The 20,577-nt window shown below is 32.8% G+C and overlaps 3 protein-coding genes across 5 annotated transcripts in view; 1 reads left to right on the top strand and 2 right to left on the bottom strand.

The window, feature by feature from the left end:
* Positions 1-1,008: 1,008 nt before the first annotated feature.
* On the bottom strand, positions 1,009-15,929 carry LOC144971179 (short coiled-coil protein B-like). 2 transcript variants are annotated; one of them, XM_078911664.1, is made up of 4 exons: positions 15,545-15,929; positions 4,590-4,661; positions 3,213-3,299; positions 1,009-2,259 (listed from the first exon to the last, which is right to left on the bottom strand). In XM_078911664.1, exons 1-4 carry the CDS (start codon positions 15,603-15,605, stop codon positions 2,117-2,119), a joined length of 363 nt encoding a protein of 120 aa, XP_078767790.1. In that variant the 5' UTR covers positions 15,606-15,929; the 3' UTR covers positions 1,009-2,116. The 2 variants fall into 2 exon arrangements, with proteins under 2 accessions (XP_078767790.1, XP_078767791.1); XM_078911665.1 differs by lacking the exon at positions 4,590-4,661.
* Positions 5,680-15,524, bottom strand: LOC144971178 (uncharacterized). Its single transcript, XM_078911663.1, has 4 exons — positions 14,701-15,524; positions 13,490-14,302; positions 11,513-12,358; positions 5,680-10,113 (listed from the first exon to the last, which is right to left on the bottom strand). Exons 2-4 carry the CDS (start codon positions 13,806-13,808, stop codon positions 10,094-10,096), a joined length of 1,185 nt encoding a protein of 394 aa, XP_078767789.1. The 5' UTR covers positions 13,809-14,302; positions 14,701-15,524; the 3' UTR covers positions 5,680-10,093.
* Positions 15,930-15,998: 69 nt separating the features above from the next.
* The window catches only part of LOC144971181 (uncharacterized), a 193,419-nt gene continuing 188,840 nt past the window's right edge, over positions 15,999-20,577 (top strand). For both annotated transcript variants that reach the window (XM_078911666.1, XM_078911667.1), the window contains exon 1: positions 15,999-16,257. The gene's annotated coding sequence lies outside the window, so the exon portion shown is untranslated. The remainder of the gene's footprint in view (positions 16,258-20,577) is intronic.

Here is a 20,577-nt window from a genome sequence, read left to right on the forward strand (position 1 = left end):
CCCATTTTCTTCCTTTTTACTGGCGCTGATATAACCTAAATGTGTTGCAAGTGCCGTAAAACCCTTAATAACAATAACAACAATAACAACCAATTCCCCTTTGTCTTACCTTTTCTTGGGTGCTTTAATTGTAATTCTAGAACTTTTACTATCCCATTTTCTTCCTTTTTACTGGCGCTGATATGACCTTAATGTGTTGCAAGTGCCGTAAAACCCCTAAAATATTATAAAAGCGAAAACCATGAAATAATAGTACTCAACTTTTTTTTATAAAAGGAGCTATTTATAAACTATATAATATAATATATGATTTACAAGGGGAAAAAAATATCCTCTCCCAAAACTGTAACTATACATTTGACTTTCCCTCCCAGCCAAGGCTCCGGCCTGGGTCAGGACAAAACTAAGTAATCTCATTCCAAGACAAAGACAGAAAGCAATTGGGAAACAGATAAAAGGAGATAGAAGACACAAGTACCTCCCTGCTCACTATGGGAGGGAAATAGTTTGAATATGGAACAGATGTAGAATCCAAGAGCATACCATCAATGTACTTAGTTTGAGATCACCTAAAAGTCTCATTTTGACACCAGCTTAGGCTCCCATTAAAAGGAATACCTACACTCAAATGTTTACAGAATATATCCATAACAGAGAGGTGATTTACAAGGAAAAGAAATCTCCCAAAACTAATACTTAACATTTGACTGTTTCTCTCTCAGCTAAGGTCCCCAGAAAGGGTCAGGACAAAACCAAACAATCCCATTCCAATACAAAGACAGAAAACATATAAAGGGATAGAAGACAGCAAATGACCTGCCCACCATGGGAATGGGAGTTCAAAGGACCCCACCCAGATTCCAGAAAAAGGACACATTTAATATGACCAGCGATGCTGAACTGTTGTGGAACCTACAAGGAGGCTGACGTTCAATCGCCGTAATACATTTCACCTACAGCAGTGTGATGAGGACAATAAGAAAATAACTAAACAATACTAATACGAAATAAAGGCCAAAATAAAAGAGTTTATTGCAGTAGTTTTCTGATGGTTTTTTTTTCCTGCGATCGAAAATTTGTAAAAAAAAAAGAATGAAATAGGTTCTCTTCAATTGCCGGTGTAAAGTCTGATAAATAAAAATAACATAATAATAATAATAACAATAATAATAATAATAATAATAATAGTAATAATTAAAATAAAAACAATAACAATAATTAATTGCAAGGTCAACCCTGAAATCTATATAATATAAAGGTGCCGAACGAAATCATTGCACAGAACCCCGAGCATACCAATACAAATCCCCAAAATACATTTAACATTCAAACACACTGGTAAAGACTATATTTCCATTTTAGTTTTAATTCCCAATCCTCCATCTCATTAAAAACAACCCCCTCCCCTCCTTCCATCAATCAAAAAAGAGTCAATGAAAAGTTGCAGAGCGATTATTTCCACCTTGCAAAAGGAAATGAGAACCACAGCCCCCCCCCCCCCACCCCCAAAAAAAATAAAATTATAAAATTATATAAAATTCTGCGGGCATAGCCTACTAAGACCAGTAAAGAATATATTATCTGAGGTTTAAATTCCATTCTTTGGATAGAAACAGAACTGCTTCTGAGGGACATATTTAAAAGCATTATCGGGTTGGCATTATTTACACCTGGACGAGGTGAGACAGCTACAATTTCACTGACACTCAGACTCGATCAAATACAGTTAATGGTGTACATGTCATAAACTTTAACTATTTTCCTATAAAACACAGTCCCTGTCACTATTCTCGAAATTGATATAAAACATCAAATAAACTAACTAATTTTATCACAGCTACACAATTCATTCAAATACATTTATCAATGACGTTTCAAAGGCCATATTTTCAAAACAGATGCATTGTACATCTGTTGATATTCTTCATTTAAAGAAATATGCTACAAGAACAAAGATGTTTTTGCTGGTATATATTCAAACTAACCTAAAAAATCATGAAAATGAAATAATTCAATAAATAGCAATAAAAATCAGATCAGAGGTCCGATCCATACACATAAAAAAGGTAATCTCAATGTCAGAATCAGGTGTATAATAAACATGCTACCATCATGCCTATTTCTTCTTGGCCTTGGGGGACGCTGACTGGAATACACTGCTGGCAGCCATCAGGTTCTCAATGTACTGGCCCAATACTTGATTCTCAGACTTGAGTTTCAGGTTCTCAACTTTGACAGAATCTACTCTTGAAGACAGGTCTGAAAATAGACAAAAGTTTTTGTCAATAATTTAGGATAACATGTCTGATGCAGGCTATAATATATTCGTATTCAGATGGGATTTTAATTTTTTACTTTGTGCATTCTCAAAGAGTCATATTTATTGATTCGAGGTTGATTCAATGTGTAGTTTAATGCTCCCGACGGTTGGACAGTTGTAATTTTATTTTTTAGAGGGGAGAGGAGGAGGGTATTTAGGTTACTATGAAATTACGAATGTGTGGTTTTCATAGCCCTTGTCATAAACCTTCTTCCTTTTGTAGTTCCGTGCCCATTCACGACATATATTTAACTGAGACTAGGCCTTTACATTACATATATAGTATAGTATGTTTTAATTCATTTTCAAATATTTTGATGATTCAAAATGCTTGGTTGAGCCATGTCTAGATTCATTTCCCTCATATATAAATATAACACAATTTCAGCAACTAAATAACATTAGAAAACTATCATGATCTATATTTTGTAAATGAGTTACAAACTTCATTTTTTAAAATACAGAGTGCAGTGAAAAAGCGTTTTTAAAATATAAAATGTTAAGTTTCTAACCTCAGCCCTCAAAAGGTGTCTAAACTGAGAAAAAAAAATCCAACTTAGTCTTGAGGATTTCATTCTTATCAATTTCCCCTCCATTTTCTCTGTGACTTTTAACCTATTGCAAAGTATCAGTATCAGTAGCTTGCCATATGGATATACAAACTTCAAAGACAAAGTGAATCCAAATGCTGACACAAATTCCAAATCGTTCACGAGATCAGATACTGTTTGTTTTATTTTTGCTGTTTGCATTTGGTGAAAAATTGACACATTTGGGAGGAAGGTTCCAGGGGCTCAAAAATCATAAACAAAGAGATACAAAAAAACAAAAAAAAAAAAACAAACAACCTCCCAACAAAACAATAATATAATTCAACTTGTAATTTCATTACCATCCAACGTATTCTGTCTTTCTAACACTTGCTCTATCAGTTTTTGCTTCTCTTCCTCGTCATTTGGGTTAGTGTCTGGATCCAAGCCTGGGATAAAAAAAAAAAAAAATCAAAAAAGCACATATCACTTCCATCAGAGAGAATTAATTAATTTAAACTGAAGTAAAACCTTGCTATACTGCACAGATGAGCAAAGAATGGCACTTCAATATAACGGAGGTTTCATAAATTGTTATTTAATCACTAATAATTAATAAATTATACATCATAAGGAAACAACATGCCTATCATGATTTATGTGATGCCTACAAATGAAGTGCAAAAAAAAAAAAAATAAAAAAAAAAAAAAAACAACAAAAAAACAAACAAAGAAAAAATAACATACAAACAAAAGAACAAAGACTCACACAAAAAAAAATAAAAAATAAAAATGACAACATTATAAATGAATTCAAAAAATGATAAATAAAAATCAAGAAATCAATCAAATGAAAAATATAAAATAAGTGAGGGCATGCATTTTATATTATCATTAAAAATAAAACACATAAAAAATGCAATACATGAATCATGTTTCCTCATACGCATTATATTACAGTAGAGGTGATGATATCATGAGACAGTACTCGTGGACACGTTTTTCATTCATGACAAGAGGCTGAATATGTACTAATAAACGTATAATCTTATTGATCAATGTCAAACAAGGTATTCTGTATAGGTCAGAGCTCCACACAAAATTTCCCATAGTCCATTGTGTTCCTACCATAGTAGTACGAGCACATCTTTCAAAAGGGGATGTGTTTCATCATTTATTTCATTTGAGATTTGTGCTATCGCATTCTCTTTAACCTTAATTATCCTGTAGAGTTTGGTGCTGAGGGCCCTTACAGCAAAGCTATCTCTAATGTCTCCTTTATGACAATCTCCATAAGGAGAATAAGGTAAGGTGAGAGTTTGGTATTTTTGATATAGTATTTGAATCAATTCATGGAATAAGTTTAATACAAAATAATCCTCCTAATGCATCATAGTCTAAAAGAATACACTAAAGATTATGTTTATGTTTTGGGGAAATTTAATGGAAAATGCAAAAACCTCAAAATCATTATCACTTCTTTGCCGATCACAAATGGACGTTTAATACCTGTCCTCACTTATCGTGATGTGCGGTAAACAACAAATTTCTTACACCTGATGAAGATCAGCATATGATCAGCGTGAGAGGGAACAAATGAGTAAAAGAGGAAAATCACAGCAGTGATCTGAGGAAGGAATATGATGAGAGCCAAAAGTATGTAAAAATGATGTTGCATTGATGAGAAGACATCTACTGATCTTTCGGAGGTACAGTGTCATTGTAAAAGTCAAACTTACTTAAGGTGCTCGAGGTATTCATGCAGGAATCACTAACTGAATCCGAACAGTTATCTGGCATGCTAAATTCACCTGGTTAAAAAAAGGAAACATCAACAATATAATTCTTTTAAAAGTAAGTCATATAATAGTGCAGTTAATAAAAAAAAAATAAATTAAGTCATGTGTGCAAAAATTATTTCATGCAATATATTAAGGTTTGGCATGCAAGAGACTGCTTTTTAAAATATCAAAATCCTATCTTAAAAAATAACTTAATTTTATAAAGTATTAAATTTGAAAAAGATAAAACAAAAAAACCTTTCCATGCATCATCTATAAATAGCCCCCCCCAAAAAACAAAAAAAAAAACAACAAAAAACAACAACACAATTGAACAAAATGATAATGCCTTTCTGTACATACAAATGAAAATATCATAAGGATAAATACTACTAGAGATTGTATTTATTTATTCATTCTTCTGTCTTGGCAATTTATTTTTCACTTTTGAATAGCAAAGTGAGAATCAATTGATCAACATAGAATATGCATGTTGCACTGTGACCACTTTCAAGCACTTTTACAAACATTAAACATTACAAGACATAAAGTATGCCCCATGTTGCATTGGAGGGGGGGGGGGGGGGGGGGGGGGGTAAATATGCAAGTGAAAATCAGGTAGTCAGGAGGTTGACTTTCGATCCTCAGTCAAAAATGATTGACTGTTTCGGGTAAATTTTCTTATTGCTTTATTTCCTAGCAGGGTATCATTCCCATTCCCATTATTTTTAGATTTGATTCGCATCTTCGTGGACTAAACCGTAATAGATGCAGGCAGTTGTGAACTGTAATCAGAGAACAAAGTGATATTGTATAGCTTGTCAGTGTCTGGCTGTAATTCATGCATGGTATACAAATACACCTAAATTGAGCAATCTGTAGCTGAGAAAACATCCATTACTCAACATCATCAGGATATTAACACTTTTTATATTTATTTGAAAATATATCTCACATAAACTAAATAACGATTTCTTTTTGAGTCCAAAATACTAACTGCCAAGCAATTTTTTTTTCAAAAAGAAAACAGTAAACGACAAAACAGAAGTTCAAATATTAGCATCAAATTTATTTCAGCTAAAATGAATAAGTAGATGAATAAAACACACACTGTTGAATAACAACATACACTCATTAAAAATATGAATGAAAAAATATATTACGGAATAATGTGCATCAATTTTACTTTAAAATTTACCTAAACATGCATTGCTTTGTGATATGACTCAGACCTCTTGTAACATTAATAAAAATTATTTGGCATAATATGTGCCCAAAGTGTTCCAATGGATAAATAAATTAAGGAGTTGGACATGGAAATAAAAGTAAAAGAGGTAATCTAAGGGGGCCTGGGCAAATGGAATTTTTGATTCCATGAACTAAGACAGCAGGTGAAATAAAAGTAAAAGAAAATAATGACTACGGTTTAGGGGAGCGGGAAGGGGGGTATTTATTAAAGGACAGCATAGCCTTTACAACGAAGTACAGCAACCACAGACTTGTTACGTTTGAAAGATTTGAAACAGTTTGCCTTGAGTTGATTTGACATTAGGCCATCCATCCATAAAACCTAAAAAATGGACATAAAACTAATAGACAGTCGAAGTACCCCATTCTATTTCAGTACAAGTTGGACATCAACCATCAGAACAATGCAAATTGTACCGGCATTCATGTTATTTGTTGGTATTTGAACTAATCAACACTAGCGTATAACACGTTTTTACCTGCGATAGTAAATTAAATACTCACTGAACTACTAAAGAAGTCACCGAATAAACAATGCAAACTAGACAATGTAAACACTTGTACCTTGAAAGCTTGTATGAATGAAACATGCACCTGCCCTAGTGATCACAAATCATTTATTTGAGTAAGCAAGAGTTCCCTGCTAAGTTAGTAGAAGTGCTCATTACCCCCATCTTAAAAAATAAAATAAAATATTGACAAGGGGTCATTCAAAAACTATCAACTCGTGTCAAATATAAATTTCATTTCAATTCCTCTTAAAAGGCTACATCACCATATGAAAGCAAAAAATGTCCATATTCCCCTTCAATCTTCCTTCAAATTAGTGCACAGCATCGTGACTACATTGTTGCCTATGCAAAATGGCATAATAACAGCGCAAAGACGACCAAGAGTTTATACTATTGCTTTTGGATCATAGCATGGCCTTTGGTACTGTAGACCACCACATGTCCATAAAAAGAATGCAGTATCTTTTGGCCTTTGTGGCATAGCATTGCAGTGGTTCACCAGCTATCTCACCAACCATACACAACGGGTTTCTATTACAAAAAATCCCTCCAACTTCAAAAACTTTGCAATTCAGAGTGCCACATGACTCTAGTGTACATTATCATCACGTATACAAAATCACTGAGTGCAGCTTTGGAAGCATTACCCCTCAACCATACTTCTACGACACTGACACACAATTTAACTCAGCAGTATTGGCACAAAACCAATAACAAATACAGCCAAATTCTTGATCATTCAAAAAATTATCCCAAAATTTCAGTTGTTAAAATACATTTTCCTTGCATTGTGTGAGTGTAGGGTCTGAGTGTCTGTGTGTGCTGATGTGTGTGTGTGTGTGTGTGTGTGTGTGTGTGAATGAGACAGTAAATGGATAAAAATTATGAACGAGAAACTTATAAAATGCCTCTGTGTCAACTGAGCATAAAGGATGGATAAATAGTTCTGACATTACATTACATAACATCATATCCTCACAATCATGGCTGCAGACACCAAATTCAAGCATAATCCTATCTATCCTTTTTAGCAGTAAATTTGAATGCTTTGTAGGGGGCAATCTAAGTAAATGAATATTCATGCAGAAAAAATCATCCTTTTTGTTCAAGCACTCTAGCATTTTCATTCAAACTGTGTCGATTGGGGTGATGTATGTGGCTTGCTTTATCCAACAACACAACAAGGGATACAGAGTTTGGCAGTCATTGCCATCATATGATGACTGACTGCACTTAATGCCTCTTGAGGCACACTAACACTCAGCCAACAATAGTACAATTTTATTAGTTTTTCATTGCAATGAAACCATTCATAAATAGATCCGTGTCCTTTGTCAAGTTTACAGTAAAACCTCATTGTATACCATCAATTATTGAGAACTTGCCAGAAGAAAGTGGCAGTGTAGAGTAAAGAATTTGGTACATATCTTGTAAAGTGATGTAATGACTTGTCGTAAAGAGCAATGGGATGACTAATTTAAATAGGAAGCAACAAAAGCCGCCCAAACCATGGGAAAAAGGAGGTATCCGAAAAATAGCAAGAACATATGCTAGTATTTTGGGCATACATGTTTTATCAGCACATTAAAGGAATAACATAAGATAAAAATAAAACAGTATTGAAAGGTATGGAGGTACAAATGCTCTTATATGTGCGTGAGAAAGAGAGAGAGAGAACGAAAGAAAAAAAGATTTAAAAAGAGAGAGAGAGAGAGAGAGAGAGAGAGAGAGAGAGAGAGAGAGAGAGAGAGAGAGAGAGAGAGAGAGAGAGAAAGGAGAACCCTGCATATAATAGATGAGGAGAAATACACATATCAATGAACGTAATGGCCCAGAAAAGAGGTGTCAAGGTTTTTTTCTCTCCTTTTCTTTTCATGAACGTCGACAGTGTTACTCAATATGGCTGATTCGGTTCGTGCATGAAAAAGAAGACAGCAAGTGATCAAACCTTGCCATGGAACTTGGAACAGCTTGATAGATTTAGAAAAATGTGTTTCTTGGTCTATTCCCAATTTGAACTATGCTTTATTCATTAGGTGCACTTGTCCATTCACTCATTTTCTTAAGTGCAATCAGAATCTTAAGTCAGCACTTTTGAATTTTTGTTGACATACAAATTATTTTTATTGTCGTTATACACAAAACGCTTGCAAATAAAATGGAAGGCAGTACAACGAGGTTCCATGTTTGTTTTTGCATCTATTGATTGGAAAACTTCCTTTCCAGGTAAAATAGAGTCAGTAATTAAGATTGACAGCATATAATGATGTTTTACTGTACGCATAACAAAATTGATAACAACAACAAATGATATCAGGATAAAAATGTGAACAACAGTGGTACTATTGATGATAAGAATAATGATTATGAAGATGCTCTCAATTGACACTTTAAGATTTAACAGATGTTCTCAAGATAATAACGGTAGTTGTATCAGGTGGCAATGTTTTTTTTTGAGAATGAGAATTAATCTATTTATTTACTTATTTATTTATTTAGTTATATTGTTTTGTATTCTTTACTTGTTTATGATTCTTTTATATGCAATAATATATTCATTTTATGTTTTATTGATAACTTTTTATTCATATTTATTTATTCAAATATATGTCTTAAAATTATCACATCTCTTTAAAAAAAAAAATATATATAATGATTTATTTACTTAGGTTTTTATCTCTTAATTATTTTTGCCAATAACTTTAACCTCAATATACATATGCCTATGCTTAGTGTGTATGTATATAAAAGAAGAAGATAAAAATAAACTGGCAAAGTGACTTCAAACGTTGGATGTCTCTCAATCCTGAGGTAAAAAAAAAAAGAAAAAAAGGTGGCAATGAAAGTAGTATAGTATAATAAGTAATGGTGAATTAATCAGGTGAGGTGTAATCTGGAAACACAAAGAATATATTGTATTGTTTACTACAACAACTTTTGTAAATAAAGCCATGTCAATTATTGCTCTTATTGAATGTATTTTGAGTCGATCAACATCATCGCCTCTCCTTGTTTAAAGCATCTTGTCAGGAGGAAAAATTCTAATATTTAGCAACATTCTTCCTAAAAATATATGGGAATTACATAATTATTGTATAAACTAATAAGCACCACAGCAAAAATCATTTGAACACAAATTTATGACCCCTGGCTATCTTCGTATTTGGGTTTTGATTTAGGTACTTGAGATTTAAGAATAGTGACTTAAAATCAGAAGATAATTAAGGGAAGTTATTCAGTTCTGAGTACTTACATATGTGTCTACCACTACCCATGTGTCAGTGAAAAGATGAGAAGGAATTTCAGAAAATAAAAATGTCTTTCAATTTCTTTCTCTCTTACCCGTTAGTGGATATCTAAATACTATGCTTAATTTACATTAAACAGAGATGACCACAAATGTGGTTTTTAAAATAAAAAACGGTTAAAAACAGTATTATCTGTTCAAATACAAATGAAAAAATGTCATCAATATATTTTAGAATTAAGTCAATAATTCCGTAAAATTCTTGTTGACCACATTTCTGTCTTCCTGGGATGTGATGTGATTTTTCATTATGTGTATGATTGGTCCTTCACATTCCATTGCCTTCCAGCGTACAATATGAGGACGGAACTAATTTATTCCCCAAAGACGAGTTTCTATGAATTAGAATCTGAGCACATTATAGTGGAAACTCTTCAATGCACAAGATGATATCATCAAACACTATCATCAGAAACTGTGGAGAAAGAGAAAACGTGGTGACAATTCTCAATAATAAAGAAATCAAAAGGTCACAAAATATGTTAGACATGGTGCGTTTGCTTATGGCTTGCATGCATAAAATATTTTGTGACTTTGGTTGGTGGAACGCAAATTTACTAGTGTAATAATGATGATAATAATAAGTATTATTGTTGTTGTTGAAGTTATGAAAATTATTATTATTATTAATTATAAATTATTACACTGTATTATATATTATTATTATTATTATTATTATTATTATTATTATTATTATTATTATTATTATTAAACATAAAATAAATCTTTAACTTTGGAAAATAATCATCACAAAACAACCAACATGATAACGGAGTAAGTTTTAGAGGTATCAATCACTCTACTTAAATGATAAAATAGTTCATGAATGGAAATAGAGATGACATAGAGTTATTAACATTGTAAGCTAAACTGTAATTATTATTATCTTGTACGAATTGATATTCTTTAAGGTATTTACAGCACAAACCAGTTTGATCACAAGTCACTAAAAGAAATGTTTAAATCAAAGTACAACAACAACAACAACAACAACAACAAGAATAATAATAATAATAATAATATAATAATAAAATAATAATATAATAATAATAATAATTTTCATAACATCAACAACAACAATATACTTATTATTATCATCATTATTACACTAGTAAATTTGCGTTCCATCAACCAAAGTCACAAAATATTTTATTTCTTATTTATATCATAGAACATAGATTGTTCATGAACAATCACATTTCAATAAAAATACGAAAATACTCCTCAATTATTCAATGAAAGAAAAACTGAGATGCAATCATTTATTTCATAAATTTTAAAAAAAGAGAGAGAGAGAGAGAGAGAGAGAGAGTAGAAGAGTAGGAGAGATAGAAGAGAGAGATAGAAGGGAGAGAGAGAGAGAAGAGAGAGAGAGAAGGAGAGAGAGCATGCGAGAGAGAGAGAGATAAGTATAGTATTTTCATAATTACTAATATAACAATAATAATTATAATTATTATGAATAATAATAATAATAATAATAATAATAATAATAATAATAATAATCTAAAACTATTACAAGCCCCTTTGAAAAAAACCAAACAGATATTAAGATAATGAAGGAGTGGCTAGACCAAATCAAATCAAGTGAAATGGAAATTGGTCAATCTCTCACACAATGTATGACATTGTTTAAGTACAGGGTAATCGATGAATCTCTCTTATAAATTTCAATGGGATTTGAAAAAGAATATAACTCCCCACCCCCCTCCTCCCCCCACAAAAAAATCTTTAAATATCAAAACTATCATCTATATTTTTAAGTAGGGGATTGTGCTATAGTGAGAAAGTTTTAAATTATACAAGGTGCTCACCATTTTCTTCATTTTCCAAAGCAGACATTGCACCGCCTGTAGAGTATTCAGTAAGTTTGGACTTGAATCTGTCTTTACAAAGATATTCAGGGTGTGACTGATAAGCTGTCACGACAATAGGATTGTTTTCTTCATCAAACTGGCAGACTAGAGAAGGTATATCTTTGGGTGATTCAGGACTTTCATCTAATGGAGCATGTTGGTCATCATAGGAATATTTGCTATAGAACAGTGACTCAGGTTCTATCATAGAGGCAGCATTTAAATCTTTCTTTGCAACAGTAGTTCGAATCAAAAAACTTGTCAATGATGTTGTTTTCATGAACATTTTTTTACACACAGGAATTACATCTCCAGTAACTTTTCTCATATTGAACTGAAATGTCCATTCTTTTTTCGATGTTGGTGTCCGTTTTCTTTTGACAGGTGTTCTTTCAACAAATTCACTTATAAAGTCTTTTTTCTCATCTTTTGCCAGACTCCACACATGTTCAAAAACTGCCCTTCTATCATCTTCTGTTATTTCAAAACACCTTGTCGTTATTGATCTACACCAACATCTGTCTTTGAGCTTTCGGGCAGGTACAAACTTGCCTCTTTTTGTTACGTATGATTGTCCTAGATCACGGGGAGTTTTGTTATGTCTCGGCATCCATGTATCTTCTTCACTTAATATTTCATTTACTTCTCTTTGATTATTGCTTTGAGACTGAAGAGTTTTGTTGTCACATTTGTCACTATTTATACTGGCTGCTTCAAGATGTGAAGATTCTAATGATTTGATTTGATGATTAGAAATATTTGTGACATCTACTCCCTCAGAAGGTGGTGATGATTTGCTTTGATCTGAAGAAAGGAAAAACAACTTGTCAATTGAGAGTTTGGATAAAAAAAAAATACAACAAACAAAAAGCAAATGAACAAAAAGATTGATTCCCTTTAGACCAAAGTTTTGAAAATTAAATCAGGATTCTCTAGAGACTAAATACTAACAAAATTGTAAATTGGGATGACTATGAACAGTTAATTGAACCGGATTATTTTCAATCTATCAAAGTAACCTTTTTTTTATTTTCCAACATGTTGTAATTTTAACTTGTAACACAATATCTTTTCAAAAGTGTCGATTTTCTATCATTTAAATCAGCTTTAGTCACTTCAGTTGATCTGTCTATAGAGTCTTTAGAATTCCTTTTTTTAATTAGCAGGATTTATATAAATATATATATATATTATATATATATATATATATATATATATATATTATATATATAATTATTTAATATAAACTTTTTTTTAAATGATTAATTTATTTTTTATTTATTTATTTAATTTTTTTTTTCAAATTACTCTTAACGAGTAATGAGGGATAAAAGTAAGACTTATTTTGAATTAATTCACTTTGAGATCTTTTTTCTTTAAAGAAAATAATTTAAAAATTGGTATTTTCTACCCAGACATCTTTATTAGATAATTTATAATTTTGCAATCTTGGCAAGATAGTATAACAGTATATCAATTCATGAGCATATCACATGACAAAAGTCTGATACCAAGTTCAAATAAATAAGGAAAATATCCCTTCCCTCCCCCTTTTCAAAAATACTCTTGAATGAGGAATGGTTGCACACAAAAAAAAGACTGAGCTCGATTCTTTGCAGACACCACCAACAAACAACTATAAGATGTTTGAACGGCATAATATTCAAATATTTATTATCAAAGATGGAAATTTCAAACTTAAAAAGAAGCCGAAATCTTAAAATACCATAGAAATCTTTTTCAAAACAATAGCATCAACTGAAATCAGCATATTTTCCATGTAAAATTAGTTGATGTAAATATCCCAGAACACGTATCAAGTAAAATGTTTTTAAATGTGCTTTCAAGATGATGCTACATTTATAATCCCTGTTACTTATAATTGAAGTAAGCAACAAGCATAATTTATAAATAGAGTTAAGTAATCATACATACCATTGCAATGATGTATATCTGAAGTTGGCAGTTTATCAAGACATTTGGATTTTGATTTGGCTTTATGAAAATTTGTTGAATGAGACTCCCATGTTGTTACCACAATAGGATTGTTATGGTCATCGAACTGGCAGAAAAGCGAGGGGGTGCCTGTCTCATGTTGATCAGGGTATACTCTCTTTGTATCAAGCAGTTCTTTGTCACAATTGTCACATGGCAATGGTTCAGAAATAATGCTTTGAGAGTTTTCTACTTCCTTTTTGATGAGGGACTTACGAATAAAATTAGAAGTCAGTCCTGTGGTATTAATGAACATCATTTTACAAACAGGCAGAATTGTTCCACAAAGTTTTGTCAAATGGAAATATATAACCCAAGCCCTTTTCCTAGAAGGTTCTTTTAAAGAGAATTTGCCTTTAATTGGAAATCTTCTCACAAGTTCAGTGACATACCCATACCTCCATTCAACTGGTAAACTCCTAACATGTTCAAATATTGCCCTCCTATCTTGTTCTGTCAATTTGATGCATTTTGTTGTTTGAGATTTGCAGTAGCATGGGCCTTTAAATTTGGAATCGTTAAGTCCTTCTTTATCGCTTTTAAATTTAAATGTTGTCCGTTGATAAAACCGTCGCCTTTTCCTTATTTTTGGCTTATTTTTAATAGATATAACGTTACTTCGAACTTTGCTATCAATAACAGTTTTTCTGTGGCGAGAAGATCCACGGGATGTCAGTTTAGTTGAGGATGAATGTTGAAACTGAATTGCCCTGGATGCTGTTTCTGAGATTTCTCCTTCACTGCTCTTATTACCTGTGGAGTGAGAAAAATAATCAAATTTTAATACAATCAACTCAGTTTCAATTAAGGGGGAAAAATACTCATATACACTATTTATAAAAACAGAGAGAGAAGTTTAAGAATTAAGAAACAAAATCATAGACCTTAATTAATAGACATCAGATAGAAGAAAAATAGAAAAAAAAATTTATAAGATCATTTCTGTAAGTGACAAAAACAATCATCTCTATACATCTTTAAAAATAAAATTTACGCACATTTGTCAATCTTTTAAATAAGTTGTTATTGCATGAACAAACAGTTATAAGTTGATGAATTATACACTTAACAAAAATTGGTTATATTCATATCTGAGACACTGTAAGTGATATACATAAACGGAAAGGGAACTACAATTTAGGAAATCCTACCTGTTTTTTTGCTCTTGAATCAGAGCTGGTAAATTGTCAACATGTCGATAATGCGATACGAAAAACATTAAATATCTCGGTTTACAAAAAACATAAACAATGACAAAATCCTACATTTTAAAACTAACTCTTTTATTAACTGCTGACAGCACTTATTTCAAATAATATTTTATTTACTGATGTAACTGTATCTGCAAACTAAACTGTTTTCATGAGAAAAGCCATATTTTCTGTACAATTCTGGTTGACCAAGCAAGTTTCTTGATTCTTGCCACTAAATTTGGGCCAGCTCCATTTACAAAGTGATCAGTGATGTAAGATTTCCATTTTTTTCATTGTGAATTAGAACAGCATCATAATTAATGAGTAAAACAAATCTTTTTAATTGATCTGGGAGCTGTAAAAATGGGCCATACTAGGTCTACTACTACTAAATATAGTTTTCTTTTAACAACGGGCCACAAGTCAAAATGGGACAAATCTCTCTCTCTCTGATCTGAGTCTTAAATTAGATCTAGAACTAGAAGATTGGTTCCCTTAAGTTTAGGTATCTAGGAATCTAGGACCTAGAGTCTACATTACATCTTTATCTAAATCAAAATTCAAGTTACACAACAACCCCTAACATCCCTCCATTTAAAATCAACTATGCGTCAGTTATTTCTCTTGTATGCTAGACAATTAAAAATTTATCCCTAAAAATATTAATTGAGTCAGACACAGTAATACAGTCACTCACTAAGTATCAATGCAACACCGACAGAGGGCGAGAGTGAGTCACCATAAAAATCTGTCAGAATCATTGATCAATTTTTACAATCAAATGAGGACAACGCTCTGTTACCTTGATCACTATCACTTGAAAGGTTGATATTGTTGAATTTGTCAGCTTCTTTGTCAGACATTTCAAATGTTAAGAGATAAAGCTTTTTTAAAAAGTAAATAATTCAAGAAATGGTCCGGCACAACTGCTTTCACTGCTACTTCTACTGCTGGGGATTGCAGAGATTCTCAATCCAAAATTATTGACCACTTCTTTTTCATCTAATGTAGTCAATGGCCATTGTGCTCTCAACTTAATTCAATACAATGAACACCGCAAAATGAATTGCCACAATTATTTATCGGAAATCTAATTAATTAAAGATAATCTTTTATTTATCTTGTTTAAAACGGTAATGTTAATTTCAGTTGTCCACCATGTTTATAAATGCAAGTCACGTGACATGTTAAAAATACGGCTGGCTGTTGTGTGGTGAATGGCGAGATCGTGAAGCTGACGAGTGGGAGGCACCACCACTCGCTCTGCGTAGCAGACGACTGACGACCGTTTACCTTTTTGGTGACAACTGACACAAAAAGTGGACACCGTGTAAATGGTCCTCTTGTCGATTTGTTTTTCAAAAATATTATTTAATATGAAAATGTGATTATTTCTGAATTACGGATGAAGTAAGAAAGTGAAAGAAAAACCCAACAAAACAATCGATAATATTGTGCTAATTCATGATCTCGGATTAAATGAAATAAACAGTCAATTGAATGAGACAGACTCAGGTAATGTAAAAACGTACCTTTTGTAGTTATTGGGTAGGCAGTGAATGCAGCAAAACTTTCTCTCAATAATATAACTGTTAATGGAAATAAGTAAGAAAGAATGCAAAACTTGACCACCTATTAGTAGGTCCTGATGCAAATTCATCGTTGTCTAATGTAATGTGATTATAAATGCACTTTGAACATGCTTGAACTAGAGTCATTCTTGCAAACTTGATGTAACCATTCAATAATTTCTAAGCAATCATCATCATCATCATCATCATCATCATCATCATCATCATCATCAGCATCAGCATCAGCATCATTCATGTCTCAGGGACAATTGTTACCAATGACTACTCTATATCAGCGATTAATTGCCACGATTGTTTGATAATTATCTACCATTGGTATAGGTGAATATGTCTGCCTTGCCTATGTTGTTGAAGATGCTGTTTTTGATATTTATAAATAGAAATACATATAACAAGTTTTTAAAAATCGTTTGTTCATTCTCAGTGGAAATTTTTGGTGGGGTCGATCTTGAGTAAAGACCGAGATAAGCTAAGCGTCAGCCGCAGTGCAGCACCTCAAAGTAAGTAATAGGGGAATCGTTCTCGATTAAGGAAAAACCCAGATGCCGAAGTGGGACTCGACTCGAACCTGTCTCTCCCAGTGAAAGTTCAATTACCCACTCGATCATCTCTTTGTGAAGATTCGTTAACGAAGCACTACATGACTCGTGAAATAATCAAATCGAGTTTAGGCCAAGAGGAAAAATACTCTCCAGCAGATTCATGGATATATAGAGGGTAGCAAGCATAGAGCTATCTTAAATAGTGAACCCTCTACTTTCTGCCCACTATTCACTATTTTTTTTTTTGACACGCACCGTCTAAAAAGCCGTCGTTCGAACAAAGTGACAGTGTAAATTTATTTGTCACTGCGTCATAACTCCGTGATGAATGCCCACACATTAGAGGACCAGCTGGTTCGGTTGGTTGCGCAGTTGACAATGGTAACACTATTCTAAGGTAGCAAGTAATTATCAAAATTCATTCCATCCTGTCAAAATCTTTGCTCATGTGCCACTTGGAGTTTAAGGGGAAAACAGTCGACCTGAGCTGACATCAAAATGTGTTTTGTTTGTTTTTATAACCGTTCACAATGCCACTGATATGAATTCATAAGAATGGTACTGAATTATTTCTGCAATGTATCATATTTTCCTTAAGATAAAAAAAAAAGACTTTCTCTCACAGAATATCTCATGGATAATTTCGACAGTTCCATGCCAGCACTAAACTTTGTTGTTGTTTTTTTTTAATGAATAAATAAATGGGTAATGAATAGATAATAAATAAATAAATAGATAAATAAAATAATAAGTCCCTCTGCAGAACAAATGATCCCTTTTTTCTCTTCCTTTCTTCATTCTTCCCACTCTCCATCCCTTCTTCCCACTCTCCTTCACGCTGTGTGTGTGTGTGTGTGTGTGTGTGTGTGTGTGTTTGTGTGTATATGTGTATGTGCATGTAAGAGAGATGCGTCTCGATAAATAGATAATTAAGTGAATGAAATACAATGAATGAAACATTATAGATAAAAGAGAGAAATTGAGGGTAGGGAGGAAAGGAAAGAAGATAGAGAGAGATTGAGATAGATAAATAGATAGATAGAGAGAGAGAGAAGAAAAGAGAGAAGGAGAGAGAGGAAGAGAGAGAGAGAGAGAGAGAGAGAGAGAGAGAGAGAGAGAGAGAGAGAGAGAGAGAGAGAGAGAGAGAGAACATAATCGATCATTGCCATTCCAGAGGTTTCTTCCTCTGGACGATTAGTGACGAAGTGACGAGATAACTAGCTGGCGCTTCTTATAAATGATTGCATTCCCACCTTTTCGTCGCTACCGCTATTACCACTAACATAACCTTTCTTATCAGTGTCTTCGCTGCTCTGCGCTAACAAAACACACTTTTCTCATTTTGGCCAGAAAACGTTTAATTCATATTATATTTACCCATGAATAGATTAATATGACCTTTAATTTGTTTTTTTTTTGTTTGTTTTTTTTTTAAATCTTGAATCTGAGATTTATTAGAAGTCTAGTGTTTAATTACATTCTATAAATATATGCGCTAAAAATTACCAGTCAAAGTGAGAAAAAGATGATTTATCAATGTACAGTGGTATTGGCTATGCATTGTCCTCTATCCTTGTAAGACAGATATTTGAGGAATTTAAGATATCGGACCAATAATAACATTATATGGGCTCTGTGTATTGCAGTGCAAGAAACTTGTGTTCGGTATGATAATATGAGAGGAAGAGTCACACTGTTAAAATAGACAATTCTTGCCCTATCGAGTTGTTTATTAATCAATAACTACAAATAAAATAATGTCAAGTTTCATGGTGATATTCTTTTATAAGTGTTTGCGTAAATATAGATCTATTTTATGCAGGTTGGAGCTGGCAAAACAATAGCTTATATCTGTCAACATCATACAAATCAAAATGTAGTATGCGAGATCAATTTCACAATAACTGTTTACCTCATTAAAACAAACAAAAACTGAATGCGACATTTTCTACATTTCGTCTATTCATGATATGTCATAGTGTCACGTTTGTCGAAAGTAAACACAAAAGGTGTGTTAAGTTGCATGGTATAATTGTTTGGTCTGTTTTTATGCACAAAATTAGGTCATGTTCTGCAAACAACGTTATGTTTAATTAGAAGTTTAAAGTGTGCATTTTTCTTTGTTGTACGTATCACACTCTGAAAAAAAATAAAATTACATCACCGATTTTGTTTGCTAGCTCAAATATGGAAGAGTCTATAGTTAAACACCATACATCAAAACTTGTAATTCATTCCAAGTAATACTGCCACACTCTGAAAAACAAGTATTTAAAATTTTTGACCAGAAAACTCGTCCTTCCAATATCGATCGATTGAAATGACACTCGTCTTGTCAACTACCCTCAAATCTGGGACTTCATACCACACTTTTTAATGCCTGTTTTTTTTTTCGTCAAGTGGTATTGGTGCCTCGGGAACTTTCACCAGTTTGTGTTTTGTTTTGTTTTGCAAATTTGCTCTGTTTTTTTTTTTTAACGGCTCGACCAGTATTTCATGGCAGTTATGAATAAGTCTGTATTTAAAATTCCACACCCACACAACTGTTATTTGCGCTTGTACAACAGGAGTGTTCAACGGGCGACTCGTCTGTATGACATAGAAATTAGATTCCATGTGACCCACTGAAGGACTGCATGAGGTATAGGGAGGCACACAGGGGACGGCGAAACCTCAGACAGATACTGGATTAATATGAGTGTTTTTTTTAAATGACAGAATTCGATAAAATACACAATAACTTGTATAATGTTTGTTGTAGATGCAAATTGACATTTTATCACGGTTCTATTCGTTATCGACTGTAAAATTATTGACGAAAAATTATTCTCCTTCTCTCGCTCCCCCTCTTCATTCTTTGTCTTCCGTATTGGCACCCTCTTTCGCCTCCCCCCCCTCTCTCTCTCTCTCTTTTCTCTCTCTCTCTCTCTCTCTCTCTCTCTCTCTCTATCTATCTATCTATCTATCTATCTATCTATATATCTATCTATCCATCCATCCATCCATCCATTCGTCTGTCTCTCTCTCTCTCCCTCTCTCTCTCTCTCTCTCTCTCTATATATATATATATATATATATATATATATATATATATATATTATATATATATATATATATACATATCTCTCCATATATCTCCATAGATTTGTTTGTTTGTTTTCGATAGCTTTAATGGGCGTCTTCGCTGGATGCAAATGAGTAAATAAAGAAAGCAAATTGACTTGAATTATGTGCAATTTCGGACATTCCATTGCTGGAATCCTGCTGAGACTTGCCTTTGTGTTTCCTCCTACTGTGTTCTTTACGTGCCCAATGCAAACACTACACACAGCACTACGTACCCATTCTGAACCTTGTTCGCTTCACTGACCAACATATTGGAGGCCCTTTTAACAGGTTGTGTTGATCTGTTGATATTAATGCCTGTGATTTTAGGGCTCCTTCCTACCTTATAGAATAACACTCCTTCTCTCTCTCTCTCTCTCTCTCTCTCTCTCTCTCTCTCGCTCGCTCGCTCACACATACATAATCTCTTTCTTTCTCATTCTCTATCTATACATCTATCTATCTATCTATCTATCTATCTATCTATCTATCTATCTATCTATCTATCTATCTATCTATCTGTCTGCCTGTCTATCTATCTATCTATCTATCTATCTATCTATCTATCTATCTATCTATCTATCTATCTATCTCTC

Source organism: Berghia stephanieae, chromosome 4, assembly GCF_034508935.2.
Source record: "Berghia stephanieae isolate SIO BIC M18660-M18661 chromosome 4, UCSD_Bste_1.3, whole genome shotgun sequence".
Taxonomy (NCBI): domain Eukaryota; kingdom Metazoa; phylum Mollusca; class Gastropoda; order Nudibranchia; family Aeolidiidae; genus Berghia; species Berghia stephanieae.